The following is a 22,401-nucleotide window of genomic DNA, read 5'->3' as shown; positions in this document are numbered from 1 at the left end:
CCGCTGGAATCTTGGTTCCCTTGATTACTCTTTAAAATAGCATAAATGATACGATACCATATGATGAACGTTAAATTTATTTTTGATGAACGACACGTATCAACTCATCCAGGATTTCCAGAGAACGGCGGCGTAAAAGCCCTAAACCCCATCACCGCCCTTAATTGAGATAAGAACCTTTAGACAGCGCTTTAGAAACACCTGGTGGTACAGACATATGTTAATATTCATATTCGGTATTGATGAATATGCAACACGGCTGATAATCAGCATCATATTACAGGTTACCTTCTCTTTTGTGTGTTACTTTTATCGGACATACAGCGTCTTTTGAGTTATAATAATATGGATTTTCTTGAAGATCTTCTAGCTTTACCGAGCAACAACATTCGACGGAGACGGTAAGTTTCCTAATTATTTCTGAAAATGATAGTTGAAACGCTAAAAATAGTGTTTTGTTTACGAATTTAAAGCGAAACCAAACATATAAAATAAAGCAAGCTTCTCTCCGGAGTGCAAAACTTAAAATGCGCTTTAAGAATTAAGACAAGGCTAGTATTGTCTATTCATAGCAGTATATTGTTTTGTTAAGACGACGGGCATTCATTACTAATTATGTAAATTGTGTATTGGAAATTTGCCCTGAAGACGTAGAAATAATTGGCATCTCTATGATGTCTCCGAGTCATAAGATGATAATATCAACACTCTCGCTACAATCTTTTTATAAACAAAGAACAGATAAGTTGAGGTAGGAGCAATTCTAATATATTGCTTTACATCTGAATAACGGTTCGATACTTTAATCTAGTTGAACAATAACATCATGCAAATTGTAAAAAGATGGAAAAATATGCAGAATATATAAATTTTCGTCAATATCTGACATCCGGCTCCAGTAAGATAACCAGTTCAATTACATTTTGAATTTGCTTTGCTATCTTGACGTTTGTACATAAAATGAAAAACATTAAGACTTTTTAATCTTTAGCCGGCAAAATAGCACTGCCTATAAAAACTGAAACATATTCATTTTCTATTCTAAATTACCGACTTGTGTGGTTTATGCTGAATCGTATTCCTTCCTGAATGTTTTTCATGCTCTGTCATACAAACATTTGCAATTTCAATTGTATCCGCCTTCGGTACAGCAGACATTTAAAGTAATATACAGTGAATGATAAACGCTAATTATTTGAATCACGATAAGGTTTTTGAAACTTAATAGTGGAATTGTTACAACATTGTAGCATTATCCCGTCACTTTAATTTTTCGCCACTTGCACATTCTACTCCCCACAACATGGGATTACAAATTAATACGATTACACTAAATATGTTTCTCATTCAAAGACAACTTATTTTCTATCTCTTTTCAATACTTTCATGGGTACCAACTTCATCGTGTAAATTAGTATGCATTAATAATTACATAGTCGGCATTGTGTTTTGTAGTATGTTGAGTTCTGAAGACAACGACAAGCCAGGATGGGAAGATTTACCAGAAATTCTCTTGGAAGAAATTTACACGTATCTTACTCCGAAGGAAAGACACCTAGCTTCTCAAGTATGTGCGACATGGTACACAGGATTCTACTCACCAAGAGTGTGGGAAACATTCGTTTTAGAGAAAAGAACACTAACACGGCGGAGGTTTAACTTTTTCAAAGGTATACAAAGAGAACTTTGCCCAAGGAAAACCCAGATGTGTCTGTATCAAGTTGGTCGTTACTTCAAGAAAATCCACATCAAACCTCTTAGTGATTACTACAACCTCTATGAGTTTTTGCGAATTCTGCAGGCATTCTTGGTCTTTTTCGATGAATATCCTATGCCACTACTGAAAACATTCCACTATACATTTTCGTGTGAGAGCTATGACATCAGTGGGAGGCAAACACATGGAACAGGAGGGAAAATGTTGGAGGGATTGAAGTCCCTCCTGGAAGCACTTCAAGGAATTAGGTTTCTGACGCTTAATCAACTTTTATTATCAACCGAAGATCTTGAAGGCGTATTAGAAGCTGTCTGTAACCATTGCTCCGAGACAATTGCAAGGCTAGAAATTTTAGACTTCAGTAGCAATCCATATCCGTTGACGGAGGTAGTGCGGTTCGAAAATTTGCAAACTTTAGTCCTTGGTCCTCACAATGTTGACGACGAAGTTGTAATTCTGCTCGCAGGAACAGTGCTGACCGAACTACAACTCATTCAGGATCGTTACACTCCTGAGACCCTTCCCGTGTCAGCCGATGCTTGGAGGCTCGTCAGAGAAATGGCACCTCATATGAGAGTTGTTTTAGAAATAAACGGCCGAACGAAAGATGAACTCTTGTTACAACCGCACGCACCAGTCTACAAAATAGTTATTGCTACACAAACTTACAAAATTAAAGACAGCCTCATCACTTCTGTTATCTATAACTATCAAACGACTCTAGAAATGTTTGCACAAAAAAGTTTAGTGAGAGGTGCTCGGTCATTCCATGATCGCTGTGACGCTCCTGTTTTGTCTTTAGTTCGAAACTGTCCATGTTTAAATACCTTGATAATAAGCGAGCGTTTGTCCACAATGACGTTGATACTGCTGGCGGAAGAGGGCACTCTAGAAAATCTTTATGTTCGTCGGTATGCTGTCATCAAGAGGGCAGATTGGCCACACTGTAGCAATTGGACAACACAATTGTTCAAAGGATTGAAACACAGCGCATGGAGCTATGAACGCACAAGACTCCGTATAGAAGGAAAACTCCACCAGAAGTGGTCTTTTCTTCGTGACAAGCAATTTTTGGCTTTATGAATTTCTTTGTATTAATTATATTGTTCGCTCCTTTGTGATCTCTCCGCTTTTATCACCATTTATACTGACAAATGTTTTATTTTTATACCACATTAAATACTATTTTCATTGTACAAGCTTCAGGTATAAAATTTTTATAAGACCCCTAAAAAAATTCCAGTCCTCTGTATCATGATCCAACAAAAACTTCAGTTAAGACAATAGATCTTTAAGAAATTGTACCACAAGGTGTCATACCCCCAAAAAAACATGAAATTGATTTTGGGGTTGGTGATTATAACCATTAAAGAATTGGGGACCAAAGAGGCCAGACCTCTGCAGTTGTATTAAGCTGTGCCCTGCAAAGCATTAGGAAAATGCTTCTTTCTAGCACCTAATTTCTAAAGTCACAACCCTTATCTTCTTTTGGTGATATGACACCTTAAAGCATAATTACAAATCCATTCATTCCAAGCATCAGGAAAATGCCTTTTTGACCCCTATTTGCACCTAATCACTAAATGATTCAAGTCACGACCCCAAAATCAAACCAACCCTTTCTTTTGTGGTATGACATCTTGTGGTACAATTTAAATGAGATTCATTCACTTTTAATACCCTACTCAAATTATTGTCCAGACATCAGGGAAATGCTTTTTTCTGGTCCATTATTCCTGAACTGTTCAAGTTACAGCACCCAAAATCAATCAAAGTCTTCCTACTATGGTATGGAACCTTAAGGTACAATTTCATAGAGATCTATGCAATATTACTCAAATTACTGATGTCTACAGACAAGGGAGACAACAGCAGCATCATACAATTATACAATCACAAATTTTTCTGACTTTAGGTTTGTATGAAAAGGATACCCACAACCTATCACAATTATGCACACATACTTTCAAGGATTATTTTACCCAAAAGTTTAAAATATAGAACAGAAAGAACCAGAACTGTTTGCCAGACTCAGAATGGATGTTTAAATGACTATGGCAGTCAGGGGGCCAGTTATACCATCATGAAACCTGTAAAAACTTAGTCTGTCAATGATTCTTAAAAGCATGATGATATTGTTTGAAGTCTTTCTTATGTGATTCCTGCAATGGATCATGCTACTGATAAAAATCAATCTGAATATCAACTTTTTAATAGCACTCATTTTTCATAAGTTACATTGTAACTGATATGAATGTTTGTATTTTCATTCAAGTTGTGTGTTCAATTTTAAAAGAAACAGTATTTCAAACCACAACACATACAGGTATTCAGCAGTGATCTATAACAACAATGGCACACACAGATAAACATAATGAAACTTATGACAAAAATTACAAACATATGATAATAAATAAGACAATATGTGCATGACATTACATTTAGATCTCAATAACATCTCATAAAGCATACTTCTATGGCATTAAACAGAACAACTCTTCTTTTTGCCACAGAATGAAAACCAAACATTTATACCCATGTACACCTTACACAAAGTATTACATGTAGGGCAATACAATTGTAGCTGCTACAGAATGCAAATGTCAGAAAAGCTGACACTCATACTTGTATTATCAATATAACATGTATGAAAAATACAGTATAACTCATAATTGACATACCTAACTAGTATCAAATTTGTGAAGAATACTATGTGTTTATAATACTGAAGTTAGCCATGATCATTTTATCTTAATATAGGATTAAGAGTGGCAGTAATTTTTATATATTTATCTTTTAAGTACATAGCATACTGTCCATAATGGGAAGATCTGAATTTTGACAGAAAAATGAAATGTACATCGAAAAATCATTACTCAAAGTAAGAACAACTCAAATGCATGTCAGTTCAAGTCAATATCACAGATTTTTAACTGAGTAAAACATTTACTTTTTAGTTTAATTTATCAAGTATCTCGACACTCCATCACCATTTTCCTAAATCGCTGTGCTGAACTTGGCCTTTCTAAAGGAGGTGGTGGGGATGGTACATGTTTTATACCCTGATCATTTGGCATATCTAAAGTCACAATCTGTGCCCCACCAATGCCCTCTTTCATTGTCATCACTGCTCTTCTTCCTTTAAAGTTAATTATCCCTGCAGATTTTCTTTGATTATCTACAGGTGAATTTCTCTTATCACTATCTGAATGACTGGACTGAATACTATCATTTGTTTGGTGTACAAGTTTGATATCATGTGAAGCTTTCATAGGCTGATTCCTAGTACTGGAAGAAACTTTAGGTCCAGGTTTTGGTGAATCTGGTCCGTGTTTAGGAGACTCTGGTCCATGTTTTGGTGAATTGTCCTTTTTAGATGATTGTTGATCAATGGGAGAATCCCTACTACTTTTTGTTACAGGAACAGGTGGACTATCTAGATTCCTAATACGAATTTTTGGACTAGACACTGGGCCAAGTTTTCTGAAAAAAATCCATAACAGATTGGTAAGAAATCCATTGTGACTACAGAACGAAACTAAAGCAAAATAGGCTTTTGATATTGCATATTATAACAGAATCGAATTCATTTGTCTGATCTAATTTTCAGTTGAGGTGAAGACATTAATACAGTCTATAAGAAGTTAAAAGCATTTTCCCTTTATTACACCTTCTTTGTACATGTACATGTTGTTTATAACAGTGAATAAGGTATAAAACATTCAATAGTCAGCTGTGCTTATGCACATGATATGTCTGTTCCCTTTCATTTCTTTTGTGCATGTTTAAAGTTCCAAAACAAAAAAGCTAGGTAGAGACAGAAATTTTTTTACCCGAAGTTCATATGATTCTGTAAAAACCATGATCAAAGAAGTAAAAAATGTTGCTATGAAAATTTTGAAAAATCTTGTCAGAAAATGGCAATAAAATTATTTGGGTAGGGCTAACTTTTAAGGGTATGGGTAAGGGGAGTGAAATTTAATTTCAATTTTGGCCTTATTATTTTACCATAATACCTCTGAAGAGGTCAAAACATATAAAATTCAATGATTTCAATGATTTATAATTATTATTACTTGGTATGAACAACGTAGAAAAAAAATACTAGCAATGAAAAAATATACTTACTGTATTGGTGGCATTGTTTTTGAGAAATTCTTCTTAGGTGATTTAAATGTGGTACTTTCCAAGAGTTCCTTTTCCATTTTTGATCTTTCTTGTTGTAAATCTGTGGGAAAAATGATATATTATAGAAAAGTAATAAATATATATATATACATAAAAACAAGGACTGTAAGATACCGTATATTTCATTATATCCAAGTATAATTGGTATACAATATAGTCTACTGACATTTAAAAAATCCATTTTAGAAAATTAAATTGTCTTATTCATAGTTAAATAGTTGTGTTATAGAAACTAGACTGGAGTAAATTACAAAATTTGTTCTTTTTTATTCATCGATGTTTTATTTATATTACTGAAAATGATTATTGATTTCTTGTGAATGAAAGATACATTTGTAGATATTCTGAACAATGTGTGATGCCAAATAGCATTTACACTACACAAGTAGTTAGACAATTCAGCATGACTCTCAGTAAGTCAGATTAAGACAACATGTTATCAACAAAGGAAATTTTTTTGTCTTCTATTGGCTGTGAAGAGATGTTGAGAATACAATTTTCATAGACTGTAAAATGAATTAGTCCTGGTTTTACCATGATCTTTGCTCTTAAGGGGACCACATTATCAATTAACTTCAAAGGTAGTTATTTACATAATAAAGTACATTTGTATTGTTTACCTAATATTGTTGGCTCTCTAGACAGTGTACCCTGTTTCTCTGCTCGAAAGTCAGCTTCTTCATCAATGCATTCATAAAGAAATCTTATATCTCTCAGTAGAGTTTCTATTTCCTCTTCAATTGTAGATCTGTTTTTAAAATTACAATAAATATCATTGAAGAATTAAGAAATCTGAGCAAGTTAAAATTCTTTGAATTTTTCTCAATATAATATTCAGTCAAATGTAATTACTGAACTTTGAACAAAAATAACACGGAATTTCACATTGTTTTTTATCACATACATGTATCCTAAACTTTTCATCCATTAATAAAATGCTGAAGTAAATTTCAAGCTTTAAAATCAGAAGTTACCAGTATTGCAGAGTTGTCATTTTGAACCAATGCCAGTTTAATTTATGCAACATCTGGAAAAATCTGACTTTACATATAAGAAACTAAGAGCATATACACCTGCTCTCTTCCTCAAAAAGTAGTTCATGGGAAGTTGATGTAGATTGAGTCTAAAACTAAATCCAACAATATGGCATGCCTTGCAGCCTATATAAAGCTTCTGTAAAAAAAATCAAGTGGCTGTGACAAGATATTGCTAAACTATTTCAAAAATGTTATATTCCAATATAAACAAAATCTTCATGCAGGAAGTTGTTGTCACTTAAGTCTGAAATTAAATTCCAGCAATATGGCATACACATAAAGATTCTATTGAAATTTCAAGTGGATGGGATACATAGTTGCAGAAGGAACTCTCACAAAAAGGTGCAGATTGACAGAAAGTAAGATGTACACCATGTCCACTATATACCAACCAATTTCAAAGTCTGGGGGATTACAACCAAGTCCCATTTTTCGCAACAACTTAGATCGATTTTCCTTTTGTTTGAAAGATAAAGTATTTTACCGAACTTTTAGATTCATGATGCCATTTAAATAATAAGATGCTTACCTAAGATGCTGCACAACCTCCTCAAATTTCAAGAAATTGAGTTTGTCATTCATAGATTCAATTTCTTCACTTAAAGTTGATGCATATGATGTTCTGAAAAAGAAATAATAGAACAGACTTCAACAGTTATATATTTTCATAACAACAAAGGTTTTATTTAATCCTTTGAAAAAAAAATACTCATTTTATGCCATGAAAGGAAAATGAACACTAATGTACAAATAGACTATTCCTAAGGGAGTTTAAAAAAAGAGAAACGAAATTTTTCATTGAAAAAAGCTGAAATCTGTTATTTATTTTCCAAAAGTGAAACATATTTTATAAGAAAAGATCACAGTGTCATATTCTTATCTTAAGTTTTGTACCTGTCACTACCAGTGGGACTAGTTATCATAGGTGTAAAACTTCCTTCTCTAGAAAATGCAGAACAAGGACGGCCTGATCCTGGTCTTCCAGTACCCGGTCCTGTATAGTAAAAGAACATATTGCACATTACAACATAGAAAATCATGGTGCCATGTTTTATTAGTTATTAATTTAAAAGCCAAAAATATAAATAAACTTGAGGCAAAGGGCCAATTTTCTTTTTACATTCCAAGATGCATAACTCTAAATTGGAAAATTTGGAAAAAGAAAAAAAACCACAAAATTTCTCTAAGTATTTTTGAGTAATTGTATACAACTCTACTACATAAGTTTTGGAGTATTTAGCATTTAAATAACCGAGATACTTACTGGAAGAATCTAATGCATAATCAACTACTTCCATATTGTATTTGGTCTGTAATACTTTTTCTGGGTTTCTGTAATATGAACCAACTGTTTTATTTTAAGTAACCATATTTTGGAAATTTAAAAAAAATCACCTGCTTTCCCAGATATTAGTAACTAGTAAAAAGTCAATAAGTTGGTACTATCACAACATAAAGATGCCCCTCAATTTAACATTTATAACAAAAGTAAATTTAAATCAGAGATAAAAAAAAACCAAAGTATACAATGTATTTACACTCCTTGCTTCTGTGCCTTTTCTTTAACATTCTCAACAAAGAATTGTATTTCTTGTATCAATCGATCACGAAGACCTGGGGGTTCTGGCAAGATCTTGGCAGGTTGCATATCATCTGTTTCATATCTGTAGTCTCTCCATATTTCTAGAAGGGTATCAATCTAAAAATATATATATCAGGATTGACAAACTAATTAAGTGACTATAGTTTAATAAATTTTATGACTTTGTTGTCCTTTAATGTGAAGTGGAGCTCAATTGTGCTATATTTGATTGTTCAAGATGAAATTATCAAATGATTTATATAAGTCAGTAACATGACATAAATTTGTTTCTTTGCAAATTTTGCATTTGTCTTGTGATAAGTATGAACAGTTATATCAAAAAGTTAAAACTAACCTCAGCATGAAGTTCTATACTTTGGTCTACCAAAGATTCTCCCAACATATTCTTTATCTCCATCTGTTCGTATGGAGAAATATGCTGCTCCACCAGACTCCATAGAGAAAGAGGCGGTTCATATGCTTGAAGGTCAAATGGAGGGTCATCCATCATAATCAGAAGTTTTCAGCCTACAACTACAAGCATAAATGATACTAGTACGAAAAATTTCAGACATATGCATATCTGAAAATAAGACTTTGTAATAACTTGTATGCAGGCAAAGGGAGCTAAATGGTAGAAAAAGTGGTCAAATACAGAAATGGCTGGGTTGCAGTAATTTTGAAAAATACCAAGTTGGTAAAAAGGAAGTAGAAATGTGACAGACTTGAAGTCCCATCCCATGATATGGGACCCCAATACTAAAGTTGTGTATCAAATATCTAGTTGCTGTGAAAATGTTACGCAAATATATTCTCCATACATCTGCCAACCACACAACTGACATTCACCATTCTATTAGCCAATTTGAAAGAGTGCAACCCAAACAAAAAGTCCAAAAACTGTGATCTGAGAATTATAAATACTGTGGTTTTATTTCATTTTGTTACTTCTATACACAGAAAATTTATAATTGTCCACTGAATTCTTAATTTTTAGGTTTCATATACAGCTCACAAAAAAAAAACATAAAAATAAATAAATTGTACCCCACAAATAATAATGAAACCATAATATATTTATATCCCTTATAAAGTTCTACAAGATGACATTAAAGGGGTTTCTGAAACATGAAAGTTCTTCCAATTTCCTTGATAATGATCACGTGAAAAAATCAGACTAAGATTCAATGGGACCAAGCAGCTCCATGACCAATCAAGAATGGAGTAATTGTAATCAGTTGTACACTTTCATAAGTAATCAATTACCGTGTGAAAAGTAGTGTAATCATGATTACTTTTTGATTACATTACCTTAAAATAGGTTTGAAATAGCATCAAGAAAGAGTAAATTAATGTACACAGTTACAATACAAACATATTACAAAATGCTATTGTTTGTAATTAACTTTCCTTTACTACAACTGGAGATTCAGCAGTACCACGTTCAAAATGTCAACAAAACAGGGTCTCTCATGGAAAATGATCGAAACTTCAACAAAAAATTTAATTTTTGTAGCAAATTTGGTATCAGAATACAGGAAAATGATTCCGGAATTGAACTATACTCGGCGTCACATAAATAACATACTGTTAAAATTTGAATAAAAATATTTTCTGCGACTTTATTGACACCTACCGTAGTTTAAATTGTCTTAAATGACTTGCTCATTCATTTAGCCAAACGGCTTCTCCCTACACACTGAATCATTAAATTCAGGTCAGATTTTAATTCTCGGTGCCAATATTTACATTGTAAAAAGTCGGCCATGTTTACAGTGATTGGGTTGCTAGGAGATGTTGTTTACGTTTAAATGGTTTGTCCAAAAACCGAACAACCCAGAATGCATTTCGGCGTTATTTCGGATATCTCGGATTTATTTTACGCGAACAACGTACAATACCGAGAAGTTGATCAAGCAGACGATTGTCACCGGAGTTCGACGGGAACTTACGAACTTCGTTTGTAAACAAATCGTCCCGTAAAAACCAACATGGCAGATATTAGTATGGGATTTTCCCATAAGGATTTGTTACACATGATTTAAGCTAATGAGCAACTTGTTTAGGGAGAAGCTGTTTGGCTAAACGAATGAGCAAGTCATTTAAGACAATCTAAACGATGGTTGGTGTCAATAAAGTCGCAGAAAATATTTTTATTCAAATTTTAACAGTATGTTATTTATGTGACGCCGAGTATAGGTAGGTGTGACATGCACAATTTCAACTTGAAAGTCGTTACAAGCAGTTGAAGGGCATTACTCCACAGTACCGCTGAATCTCCAACTTTTTGTATGCCACATCATTCTGACACCAATCTGACGTATCAATATCCAAATAAAAAAGAGGAAGGTTGCATGGTCAGAGGAAATTCGGATTAGTGGTTTCCCAGTCCAATCCATGTTTTTATTCAGTAAAATTGGACAAATCTGAAAATAACCTAATAAATCGTCTATAAAGGAAAGGTTCGAAGACGATAAAATCAAAGTAGAAATTAAGAAAATATATAGTTGTCATAGTTGTTAAGACAACCAAGCAGACGAATTCCAAATAAGACTGATTATCTCGATGTCTGATTATTTTACGAGGATCTTCGTCCATTCCATTACTTACTTTACATTTTTAAATCATCAGCATGTAATTGTAACACTCATTTACGCTACTCATTTGAGAAATTTTGCTAAAATCATTGTGCAGAAACGCTGTCAACATGAAATCGCCATTTTGGAATGTTTTGACTAAATCAAATCCGATGACGGATTCATCTCCGGAAACAATCTTGGGCTTTCCTTTTTAATTTTGAACGGCTGTCATCATAGAGTAATCACGATGGCCGACCGAAATCTCTATTTTTTTTTTTTTTTTATCAAAATAATGTTTTATTTTCATATATATATTTTTAAATTATGGTCATTTTGGACTTTTTCGAACACACTTCCATGTACGTTAATCTTTATTCTATGCAAAGTTTTGTTTATTAATATTGCATATATTAAGCCCGCGTTTCTCGGAAAATATTCTGTCAAAGGTGTCAGGAAGTTGGAGAAAGATGTTAAAAAACAATATTTCGCAACTTATTTTGCCGGTCTTTTGCGGAAAATTATAACTTTTTTAGTTAATAAATGTAACTCCACTACTTACTTGTAGAGGTGCATGGACGTCAGTCGATTCTGCTCGTGAAAATAGCAATAACGTGCCAAAAATTAACGGCGATCGTGTATGTGTGAGAGATCAAGGGTCGAAAATCTACACTTACCAAATACATGTTTTGTATGATTCTTATGTAGTGTGCTACTTAATCGATTCCTAAATTATATCGTTCAGTTAGATATGATTTTTGTTTTGATTCCCTTTTTAGTTCCTAACTTTCTAAACCATTTGATACATAACCAACATGGAAAGGAGGTTGTCAGACAGCAACCATTTTTAGCTTTTTGTACCCCCTCTCGCTTTTAGTTTTGTTTTATTTGGGTTTTGTGAATTTTTACATCGTAGGCTTACTTTCTTCATTATATTCTGCATAACGTTTCTTATGAATATATCCGTGTTTATGAAGATGTTCGCGAGGAACTAATTTTGCACCGGTATCGAGAAATAATTTGAAAACAAATACTAATACATGATGTACTATGTATAAATGCTTATACAAAAAGAGTAATTAAGGGAACCAAGATTCTATCGGAAATCAAAATAATGTAATTCAGGGACAAACACAAAACCAAAATAATACATACAAAGTAACAAAAATGAACGAGCAACTCGGACTCCACTAAAGACTGGGAGCATGGACCAGGTGCACCGGTAGTGTAAGCGTCATCTGCATTTCTAGAAACTGCCGCCGTGTTGCCATAAAAATTAAGTCCAAGGTAGACCAAAGAGGAAAGGGTAACTTTGATATGTTGAACAAATCAGTTCGCATGGTGTACGAGTATATGATGACGACCATAAAACTTCAGTAGTGCATAGTTACTGGCACAATGTATGAGTTGTGACATAATTTTCCATACACAGGTGCTGAGGGGATGTCGCCAAAGATGAAAGGAAAATTGACAATCCGGAATGAAAAGTCATCGCGTTTGTCGTATAGTTTGGTCAATAGTTTTTCTTTACCATCGATCTCTAAGTGAAGGTCAAGATATGAGACTGACGTCGCAGTGTCTGTAGTATCCTTTATCTCAAGTTCTTTAGGGGTAGATGCGATGTATGAAATTACCGAAACTAGGATTGTTTAACAATATTACGTCATCTATATAGAGGATTCTGAGATTAAAGGATCTGACTAAACTATGTTTCTTCTTTTTGATCAGATCATGCAGCCTCATGTAAAAGAGTGAAGGATAGGTCAGCAAGTAGAGGAGCACAATTTGTTCTCATCGGAATGCCGACTGTATTGAAAAACGCGTCCACCACTCTGCACAAATATGTTGTAGATAAATTCCAGCACCTTCTTCGGTATATTTGGAAGATGATTTGGATTTTTTTTTACAAAGTATGAGGAATCTCTACCAAGAACTATATATTTGTATCTAGGTGTACCGTCTTTTTTTGAGTAACGACGATGTATAATGTTTCTGAGTCGGGATTTTAGCTGAGTATGTGGAATAGAAGTATAAAGAGTTGAACAATCAAAATGTTGAACTGTGGCAGTATCATAATGTAAGACGTGTCGAAATATGAACGGGCAAAACTTTGACAATTTAGAAGAGAACTAAGCCTTGGTGTTAAAGAGATATTTTAAAGTCACAACTGCCTATTATATGGGGAGATATAACATTCACAAGACTTTATTATTAACCAGCAATACCAACGCACATCCTTACATCATGCACAAAATACAATTAATTTTGCAATTTATTGCTGGAACACCCAGGAAATTATCTCTTGAATTAGTAATTAAGACCATCACTATAAATCCCACGTATAGTCCATCAAAATCAATAAATCCCTTTGACAACTGAAAATTGATTCTTTACATATATATATATAGAATACAGTTTTTTTGGGGGGGAAAATTTATCAATTTAATGATTTGAAAATTAAAATTAAATTCTTATCATCACAAAAATACTAGAATCTTTTTTTTATTGTGAATTGGTTACTAAATCAATTTGTTTCTGAACTTTGTCATCATCTTCAGATAATTCATTTCAAATTCTGACTTGATTAGTACTTCGTTTTCATTTCACGGAGTAATTGCATATTAAGATGGCTATATTTCTCATCTATAGTACCACACGTCACTACCTCAAGTTACAAAGTTGAATGTTTCCTATTCTTTATCTTGTTAAATTAGACTTGACATCCCCATTTGCAAGAAAGTCTTAATCAAGGGGGGGGGAGAAAGGGTGTTATCCTCTTTTTAGTGAAATTGAGGTTAAATTACAGGGGTATTTTATTGCAGCACACTTCAGATTTTTTTTCAGAAAGTGTGTTGTTGATAAATGTTTCTATTCTCATATGCCTAACAAGTCATCTAGGCTGAATATACTACGATTTCAATCTCCTCTCTCTGAACTCAAGTCATATGAATCTGCTACTGGAATATTTTTAGCCTTTTTTTCTTATTATTTAATTTCATACTTGCAATGAATTAAGCAAACCCTTCTCTTTAAGTATCTTTCTTTATTTCTATACATATAACAACTAATTGGAGTCAATCCAATTAAAACATAAATCTGACAAAATAAAACCATAAAACCAGAACAGAAAGACAAAAAGACATGAAAACACAAACAAAACAGACATTTAACATAGCAAAAAAGGAGTTTATACATCAATGACCTGTAAGTAAATTTAGCACTTTATGAATGGTGTCTTCAAGATCAATAAATTTTCCTATTATACAGAAGCTTATTCTTTCGGTCCGATTATAAAACATGGAAAATTTGTCTATCACATAACCAGTTATAAGACTTTTTATAGCTATTTATCAAAATTGTTGAACTCTTGGTACATTAGAATAAAAAAAAGAACTGTTCGAAGTTCACAATACTTTCATCCCAACTCCTCAAAGCACTCAAACTCGAAACTTATAAATGCAAAGCTGAAATTTGCTCTACCTCTCACATGCAAGCGTCAAACAATAAATATCTTTCTTCATTCACAGTTGTATTGTAGGCCTTGTCTTAATTTAAAATTTCAGAATTAAATAAAAGAGGTAGCTGCACTTAAAAACAAAATGATTGATCAACTCAGTTATTCTTTTGTACTTGTTCCTATTGATTGGATTGCCTGTGATTGTGTGTTCTTATTGTAACAGGATTGCCTGTGAATGTGAGTTCTTATTGTAACAGGATTGCCTGTGATTGTGTGTTCTTATTGTAACAGGATTACCTGTGATTGTGTTCTTTTTGTAACAGAATTATCTGTAATTGTGTGTTCTTATTGCAATAAAATTGCCTGTGATGTGTTCTCATTGAAACGGGATTGTCGGTGATTATGTGTTCTTATTGTAACAGTATCGCCTGTGATTGTGTGTTCTAATTGCAACAGGATTGCCTGTGATTGTGTGTTCTTATTATAACAGGATTGCCTGTGATTATGTGTTCTTATTGCAATAAGATTGCCTGTGACTGAGTGTTCTTTTTGTAACAGGACTACCTGCAATTGTTGTTTTTATTGCATTAGGATTACCTGTAATTGTGTGTTCTTATTGTAACACATTGCATGTGATTGCATTTTTCTATAGTTAAAGCACCTGCTGCTTAGTCTTTTTTTTTGAGAATTGAAAACTGGTTGAAGAGACAAAATACAAAATTTATAAAACAGAAGTGTTTTTAAGAACAGTTATCATCTCATAAAAGAAGTGCTTGACTAAAGTGCATGACTATAAGAAAAAAATACTTGAAATAGTAAAATGCCTCTAAGTTTGCCTGAGTAGTGTAGATCTGTCAAAAGTTAGTAACTTTTGAGTCTGACATGATAAAGATCATAATTGTAGGTATTGAATTGAAAATCAACAGAAATAGGCTGAAATAGATATATAACAACAACATATACAACCCACAACACTGATGCATGCTTTTTAGGGGAAAAAATCAATAATCTGGTTGTTGAATAGCTTAACTACATTAGAAATATAATATTAAACAAATGTAAAGAGAATTATTGCAAAATTACAAAAAAATACTTTATTAAAACCGATATGTAAATGAATTTGGCTTACTTTTGACTATTATAAAGCTTTCTAGATGATAAAGCATTGAAGTGTCTTAACTTTGAATTGCCCTAGAGTCTGAACTTAACTTTGCCATTTAAAACAGTCTGATTAAGATTAAAGCAGAATACACAACTCGGTAAGTTTACAAGAACTATCAATGACTTTTTTTTTTAAATTATAGAATCTTTTGTTAAACTCTCATTACTCATAATATAAAATATTTTTTCCATGTTTAGCTATCTCCATCATAACTTTTAATTACACATATGTACTCACTAACATTAGTTAATAACTTATTAAATAATATTCAATAATTTCATATTTTTCCTGTTCATTTGACGTCAATCTGTTCTGTTTTTCTCTGTCTTTCAAAAAATGTATTATACAATAGATAAATGTAAACAAAAATAAACTTTGATGTAAAAAGAAATCAGCAAAATGAATTGTATATTGCTGTAAGTATAAAACGTTTTGATCACTGCGGTGGTCTAGATGAATTTCTTATAATATAATACAATCTTGAGACAGATATTGTCAGAAAGTTTAACCTGATCATGGAAAAAAATATACATGTACAACGTAAACCTGCATCAATGACAAAATAAGATATTCAGGTTACTAATATGAACAAGAAGCTTTGATTTTCATGATTCAATAAAAAGTAATTTTTGATATGTTAATCGACTGGTTCATGGGAATGTTGACTACTATAAAATGTGTCATTGTCAAAACCAGTCATCGCTGAAAATATTAGTATTAAACATTATAGTTATATTATTGTATTAAATGACAAAATGGCAATATTTACAAAGCACTTAAATGTATGTTTAAAGAGGCTCAGAAATTTCCTTTGATATAATAAAAAAGCATAAGCAAAAACCTATTGATATTTTGTCTTTTTGTTTGAAATGAATACTCCATCATAATAAACAAACATCATCCATAAGCAAAAAGACTAATCTTAATTAAAGAAGACATATTTTGGATAGATCCTTTGACAAAACAAGGACAGAAAGCTACAGGGATTCAAAGTCACTTTCAAAATTGAAAAGTCCTGGACTTTTTGGCAACCTACTTGATAGGTCCTCTATAAGAAAGTGAAAGATCCTAAATAAGAGTAAATGTAAATTAAGTAGGTCATGGACTTAGTTAATGGATATTTCAAAGGTCCCAAGCATCATTTCACAAGTACAGACTTACATACATGTAAATCCTTAACAAACCAACAGGACTTACATCAACATAAGTCTTATGAAAGCCTTGTGAAACAATGCCCAGCATACAAAATTTAGGGTCCAAGACCTCCAACTAATGCTAATTTGAACCCCTGAGCTGACAACATAAAGCTATTTCTACAACATTTAATTTGGCATTGAGAATTATATTAAATGACTAGAAGTTATAATGAAGTTGTAGTAATGACTTAGTATTAATGATAAATACATTTCATGACAAAGTATAAATATACACATATTATGCATTAGTAAATACTGTACAATATGTAAAATAATTTGTTTATAAAACTGATGTTGTACAAATTGTAATAAAAATAGATATTCCTTTTTTACAAAACATATAAAATGATTAGAGGAATAGGTAAAGTCTCACAACCATTGATTAAGCATTTGAGCCTATAATTCACATCATCTTGTTCTACACAAAAATGATTATTGTTACATCTCATGGCGTCATTTGTACTAAAATTTCAAACAACATGGTACACATAACATGATTTCTTCTGTTGTTATTTGTCATAAATAATTCATTAAGTACATGTAAATGTTTGTGACTAAATCCTGAGATTTCACAGAATAACCCAAACTTATTATCAGATCTACTACAAGAATTTAAAGATTTGACAACTGTACGTAAGTACACAGTAAAATTATTCTTTTAGATGTTTTCTTCGCAGAAGTCAGAGGGACCATGCACCATTTATGACATAGCAGCTGCTAATGTTCCATTATAATCCGAATTTTTTACCAAGAATATCAAAGAATGGTCCACTCAAATTTTTTAGATCATTAAAAATGGTCCAATCTCAAAATTTTAAATCTCAATCACTGCTAATGTAGGAAGTTGTTTATTACAGTGTACAAAAATTTCACTCAATGAAATAATTGTTTTTGCCTAATTTGCTAAAAATAAAACCTTGATATTGGCAGTACAAGTTACACATCTGCTGCTGAATGGTCTTAAAAGAATGTGACCAGCTTTAAAGCAGTATAAACATCATCTTATTACAAAAAATACTGAGTATAAACACCTTATTTATTGAAGGAGTACTGATATAGAAATATTGTCAGTGTTTTATTCTTAAGGGGGTAGACCTAGGGTAAGGGACACAACTCTTACAAATTATTAGAACGTTTATATTCAGCATTTTACATCAATCTCATGTTAGCATCAGATTTCATTCTGTTTCAAATGAAAGCTTGATAGGCTTTGGTTGAATTGAATATGATACAAACATATTACTTTAAGAATTATGTCCCTTACTCTAGGTCTACCTCCTTAAGTACCTCACCATAGTAGAAACCTTATAGGAGTAAATAAGATCAAAAAGTGATCACGAGTTTTGATTATCTGATTGGTTTGTAGCTTGTAAATACAGGATGTACAATAAGATCTTTGGCTCCAGGTCGGTCTTTCTTGTCATGTTCCAAACATCGTAATGCCAGATCTTTTATTGGTGGAGACAGATTCTCAGGAATTGGTGGTGGTGATAATGATGTAGCAATCTGAAATGCACATACATTTTGTCATTTTGAACTCTAAGAATTCTACCGGTACATGCCAACTAAAACCCCTTAGCTTCATTTTGTCATTTTGAACTCTAAGAATTGTACCGGTACATGCCAACTAAAACCCCTTAGCTTCATAATGTACAAAATGCATTTTGGGAAACTGAGATTAAACTAAATATCATACATAGAAATGCAATTGAACCAGCAAATTTTAATTAATTTGGTATAAATCGAGACTTTAGTTATAAGAAGAAAAAAACGAGAAGTTATGAGAAAACAAATTTCTTTTTATTATAAGCATTTACTATAAGTATTTACTATTTTGTATTTAGGTTATATGCTGGCACATTTGTTGCATTAATTACAATATACATCTAAAAAGAGGAACTTCATTTTAAAAACAAAATTCTTCACAATGCACAGCTTGATACAACCTGAACAATTGGGGCAAGTATAGACAAACCCAGCTTTGAACTTTAATATTGCAATTAGTCATTTTACACAGGATAAGAATTTGACCATAATCAGAGTGGCCCCTTTTTGGACAATGTTTCACAAATGGTTCCAGTCACAACCTCCCAATTCTATGCCAACCTTCCTTTGGCTTATAGTACTTTGTAATTCAATTTCAAAGTGATCCATTCTCTTTTACTCAAATTGTCAATCAGAAGTCAGAAAACTGTTTCTGGTCCCTTTTTTGCCCCTTATCCTTAATTTGTTCTTCAAGTAATAATCCCAACAATGAATGCCACCCTTTTTTTCAAGGTATTGCACCTTGTAATTTGATTTTGAAGAGATATATTTATTTATATTCAAGTTATTGTCTGGACATCAGGAAAATGCTAGTTTCTATTCCCTTTTTGGTACCCATTCCTAAACAGTTCAAATCTTGACCCCCAAAATCAATCCCCCATATGCTCTTTATGCTATCGAATATTGTGCAACAATGTCGTAGACATCCATATCTTATTAAGAGAGTTGTACAATAATATTCTAAGAAATACTTGTTTTTGGCCCCAAATTCCAAAACAGTTAGGACCATAACCCCCCAAAATGAACACCAATCTTATATCATTTGGACCCTTGTTTTTAAATTAAATACAGTTCAAGCAATTTATATTATTATTTGCATGAAAAACAAGTGTGTACAGACTACAACAATGCCGATGATGGCAATGACAGGGTCATGCCATAATATGACCAAAATTTTTTTGTGGTTGTATAAAAAACATTTTTGATTCAATTATATTTGTCAGGAAAGAATTCAACAGTATATCTTTCAATCAAGGCTCAGGAAAATTTTGACAGCCCACATCGGTCATTTTAACAAACTTCAGCAGACGTTTGTGTCAGTCTTTGACACGCTAAGATCGAGAATAAACTTTTAAAAAATTTTTGTAGTTATTTAAAGAAAAATATTGGAATGTGTGTTATTTCAACACATACTATGTTTGTTATAAAATATCTGAACAAGTTGGGTTTGACCACATGTGGATGTTATAACAAATAAACAAACATCATATCTCTTGGGGTTTTTCATCACATCGGCAAACAGCCGTAAACTTCCAAGTGATATAAAAATGTTGATATTTAAATGAAAATTGTGAATAAATTTGGTATATTGATTTATATGGGTTGTTGACTACTGTGTTAAAACGATTCCAGTGATAAATGAATAATTACAAACAACGACTAATTCATAATTTTGGCACCACATGTTTTTGTTAACACTAAAAGATCAGCGGAAAAATGTTGGATTTGTAAATCTTCTTCTGAATTTAATAAATCAAGTAATAAATGTATAAAAATTCTCTGAGACACTTTAATTCATACATCTACGCAATGGTGCAGCACGTTTACCATTAATTTAATTATGCAATCAACTAATCAGTTACAGGTAAATCACAGTCACAGGTGGCTACACATCTGCTGATATTGACGCACACCTGTCAATTAATTTCCAAAAAACAATTAGGAGACAAGTAGACAGGATGTTCAGACACTAATAAACCATGCAGACTTTAATTTATAAGGGTTGACAATTTTTCATGTCTGATATTTGAAAATGGTTGTCAGTCATTTGCAAAATTTGTCAGTCAATGAACGTCATTTTTGACTGAAAGTTCTGTGAAAGTTTCATCCAATTCCATTCAGTGGTGTAGGAGGAGTAAAAGATAAGAGTTCGGTACCCACTTGTTTTTATATTAAAAAATGACAAAGTCTATATTGTGCAATGTGAAACTCTAAATTGACTTGGATTAAACTCTAAAATAGGAGGTGCATAATGTGGATATGTAATAAAACTAATGTGAAAGTTTAGAAGGAAAGAAGTATGGACATCCATATCAGTATATATCCTCCAATCTATATGGAGGATATAACAAAAACTTACCTTGAATATAAGTGCTAAATGATTAGACACAGCTTTGGCATCCCATGGGGGATTGGTACTTGACATTTCAATAATGACACAACCAAGGCTCCACACATCACATGCCCTTCCATACTCTTCCCCTCTCAAAACTTCAGGAGCCATAAATGCTATGGTCCCCAATAACTGCCCCTGAAACTCCCCTGCACCAGTAGTCTGTGATGCCAGCCTTGCAGCAGCTCCAAAATCACCAATCCTTAACCTTTGACCTGTACTATCAACAAGTAAGTTAGCACCTGCAACAATAAGAAATGCATTATGTGTTTTCACTCAAGTGAATATCATACCAAAAAAATGTTTCTATAATTAGCATGAAAAAGAACAAATTTGCAATACAAGTATTGTATGTCTATACCTTTTAAATCTCTGTGGAGAATATGGTTGTCATGGAGATAAGCAAGGCCTTTTAATGTCTGGAATGTATAGCTGATTATGACATCTTCTGAGAATACACCATACTGACTCAGTAAATATGACACAGAACCACCTGCAAAAATAATGATATAAACATAATAACAAAGCAGACGTATGTGCTCCAATACACACTAATATACTGAAATATGTCATTAACACATTATTTCATGTTTAAAAGAAACAGAGCATTTCTGATATTTAAAAACTGCATAAGTTAATTGATATTAAAAGAAGCATTAATTCAAGAATACTTGTGTCTTGGCAAATATTTTTTTCATTCTATTCAACACTCGAAAATTAAATAACAGATTTTAGTTCAAATTTCATTGAACAAAATAATAAAGTAAACAATCACTTTATTTCATAGAATCAACACTCAAAAGAGTTTAATATTATTTAGCTACTACAACTAAAGGCTTTGTTCGTTTAATTATCATAATTATTTATCTTTTCTTGTTTGAATTTAAATATTACCAGGCATCCATTCTAAGAACATGTTGAAATGACAGCCCTGTTTAGTAGCTCCCAGTATTCTGACAACATTGGGATGGTTAAGTTTAGCCATCATCTGTATCTCCTCTGATATTGTCTCTACTACTTTCTCTTGTTCAGATGCATTATTTCTACAGAAAGATATCTGAAACAAAACATAGCGTATTTAGTTTTGTCCAGAATGTTGCAAAAAAAAATAACACAATGCCTTATCGTATTTGTATTCTAGGCGTTGGTTATGATGTTGGTGTGGGCGGAAGTTACATGTTGCTCTAAATGAATGAACGTTAGAACATAGTCATTAACAAAAGAGTCAACAAACCAGAAAAAAATTTTAACCAATATCATCCTATAATTTTCATAGCACATTGCCAATCAACTGGGATATAAAGCTAACACACTTGTATTGACATTGTCTCATAAAACAAAGGTTTAACATTTCATTACTAACAGGAATGAAATACTAGGAACAACAGAGAAGTGGAAGTAAATAAAGACAGAGAAATAAATGATTATTACAGTAAAATATGGATCTGTAAAAGCAGAATAAATCATATCCCTGCTATTAGGTATTGAATAAGGTCTAATATTTCATCTCAAGTTTAAATATGCCTTCAACTTAAGATAATGTAACTAC

General features: G+C 32.5%; 3 protein-coding genes across 7 annotated transcripts in view; 1 reads left to right on the top strand and 2 right to left on the bottom strand.

Moving 5' to 3' along the window:
• Positions 1 to 241: 241 nt before the first annotated feature.
• LOC148628998 (uncharacterized) lies at positions 242 to 2,916 on the top strand. 2 transcript variants are annotated; one of them, XM_088542177.1, is made up of 2 exons: positions 242 to 401; positions 1,456 to 2,916. In XM_088542177.1, the coding sequence occupies exons 1-2, from the start codon at positions 346 to 348 to the stop codon at positions 2,798 to 2,800; spliced, it is 1,401 nt and encodes a 466-aa protein (XP_088398303.1). In that variant the 5' UTR covers positions 242 to 345; the 3' UTR covers positions 2,801 to 2,916. The 2 variants fall into 2 exon arrangements, with proteins under 2 accessions (XP_088398303.1, XP_088398294.1); XM_088542168.1 differs by lacking the exon at positions 242 to 401 and adding an exon at positions 616 to 751.
• A 993-nt stretch (positions 2,917 to 3,909) lies between these two features.
• On the bottom strand, positions 3,910 to 11,263 carry LOC148628997 (uncharacterized). The gene is made up of 9 exons (XM_088542189.1): positions 11,135 to 11,263; positions 8,880 to 9,058; positions 8,481 to 8,641; positions 8,207 to 8,274; positions 7,837 to 7,936; positions 7,472 to 7,564; positions 6,526 to 6,653; positions 5,846 to 5,945; positions 3,910 to 5,200 (listed from the first exon to the last, which is right to left on the bottom strand). Exons 2-9 carry the CDS (start codon positions 9,033 to 9,035, stop codon positions 4,684 to 4,686), a joined length of 1,323 nt encoding a protein of 440 aa, XP_088398315.1. The 5' UTR covers positions 9,036 to 9,058; positions 11,135 to 11,263; the 3' UTR covers positions 3,910 to 4,683.
• A 2,866-nt stretch (positions 11,264 to 14,129) lies between these two features.
• Positions 14,130 to 22,401, bottom strand: part of LOC148628996 (mitogen-activated protein kinase kinase kinase 1-like) — a 29,882-nt gene continuing 21,610 nt past the window's right edge. For all 4 annotated transcript variants that reach the window (XM_088542059.1, XM_088542067.1, XM_088542078.1 and 1 more), the window contains 4 exons: positions 21,747 to 21,909; positions 21,214 to 21,345; positions 20,820 to 21,094; positions 14,130 to 18,421 (listed from right to left, as the gene is read on the bottom strand). In XM_088542059.1, coding sequence (XP_088398185.1) covers positions 18,263 to 18,421; positions 20,820 to 21,094; positions 21,214 to 21,345; positions 21,747 to 21,909 — 729 coding nt within the window. In that variant the 3' untranslated portion in view covers positions 14,130 to 18,262. The remainder of the gene's footprint in view (positions 18,422 to 20,819; positions 21,095 to 21,213; positions 21,346 to 21,746; positions 21,910 to 22,401) is intronic.

The sequence above is a fragment of the Perna viridis genome, chromosome 1, assembly GCF_037379345.1.
Source record: "Perna viridis isolate PV_CMFRI_1.1 ecotype Kerala chromosome 1, ASM3737934v1, whole genome shotgun sequence".
Lineage (NCBI taxonomy): Eukaryota > Metazoa > Mollusca > Bivalvia > Mytilida > Mytilidae > Perna > Perna viridis.
Note: the sequence above shows the minus strand (reverse complement) of the source record. Positions and strands in the feature narration are given on the sequence as shown.

Excerpts from the sequence above, each read along its gene's own strand:
- LOC148628998 (XM_088542168.1), top strand. The coding sequence starts at position 672 with ATGATGTCTCCGAGTCATAAGATGATAATATCAACACTCTCGCTACAA. Across the intron at positions 752-1,455 it reads CAAAGAACAGATAAGTTGAG|TATGTTGAGTTCTGAAGACA; the intron begins GTAGGAGCAATT and ends TGTGTTTTGTAG.
- LOC148628997 (XM_088542189.1), bottom strand. The coding sequence starts at position 9,035 with ATGATGGATGACCCTCCATTTGACCTTCAAGCATATGAACCGCCTCTT. Across the intron at positions 7,937-8,206 it reads TTATGCATTAGATTCTTCCA|GACCGGGTACTGGAAGACCA; the intron begins GTAAGTATCTCG and ends TTTACTATACAG. Across the intron at positions 7,565-7,836 it reads AGTCCCACTGGTAGTGACAG|AACATCATATGCATCAACTT; the intron begins GTACAAAACTTA and ends TTTCTTTTTCAG.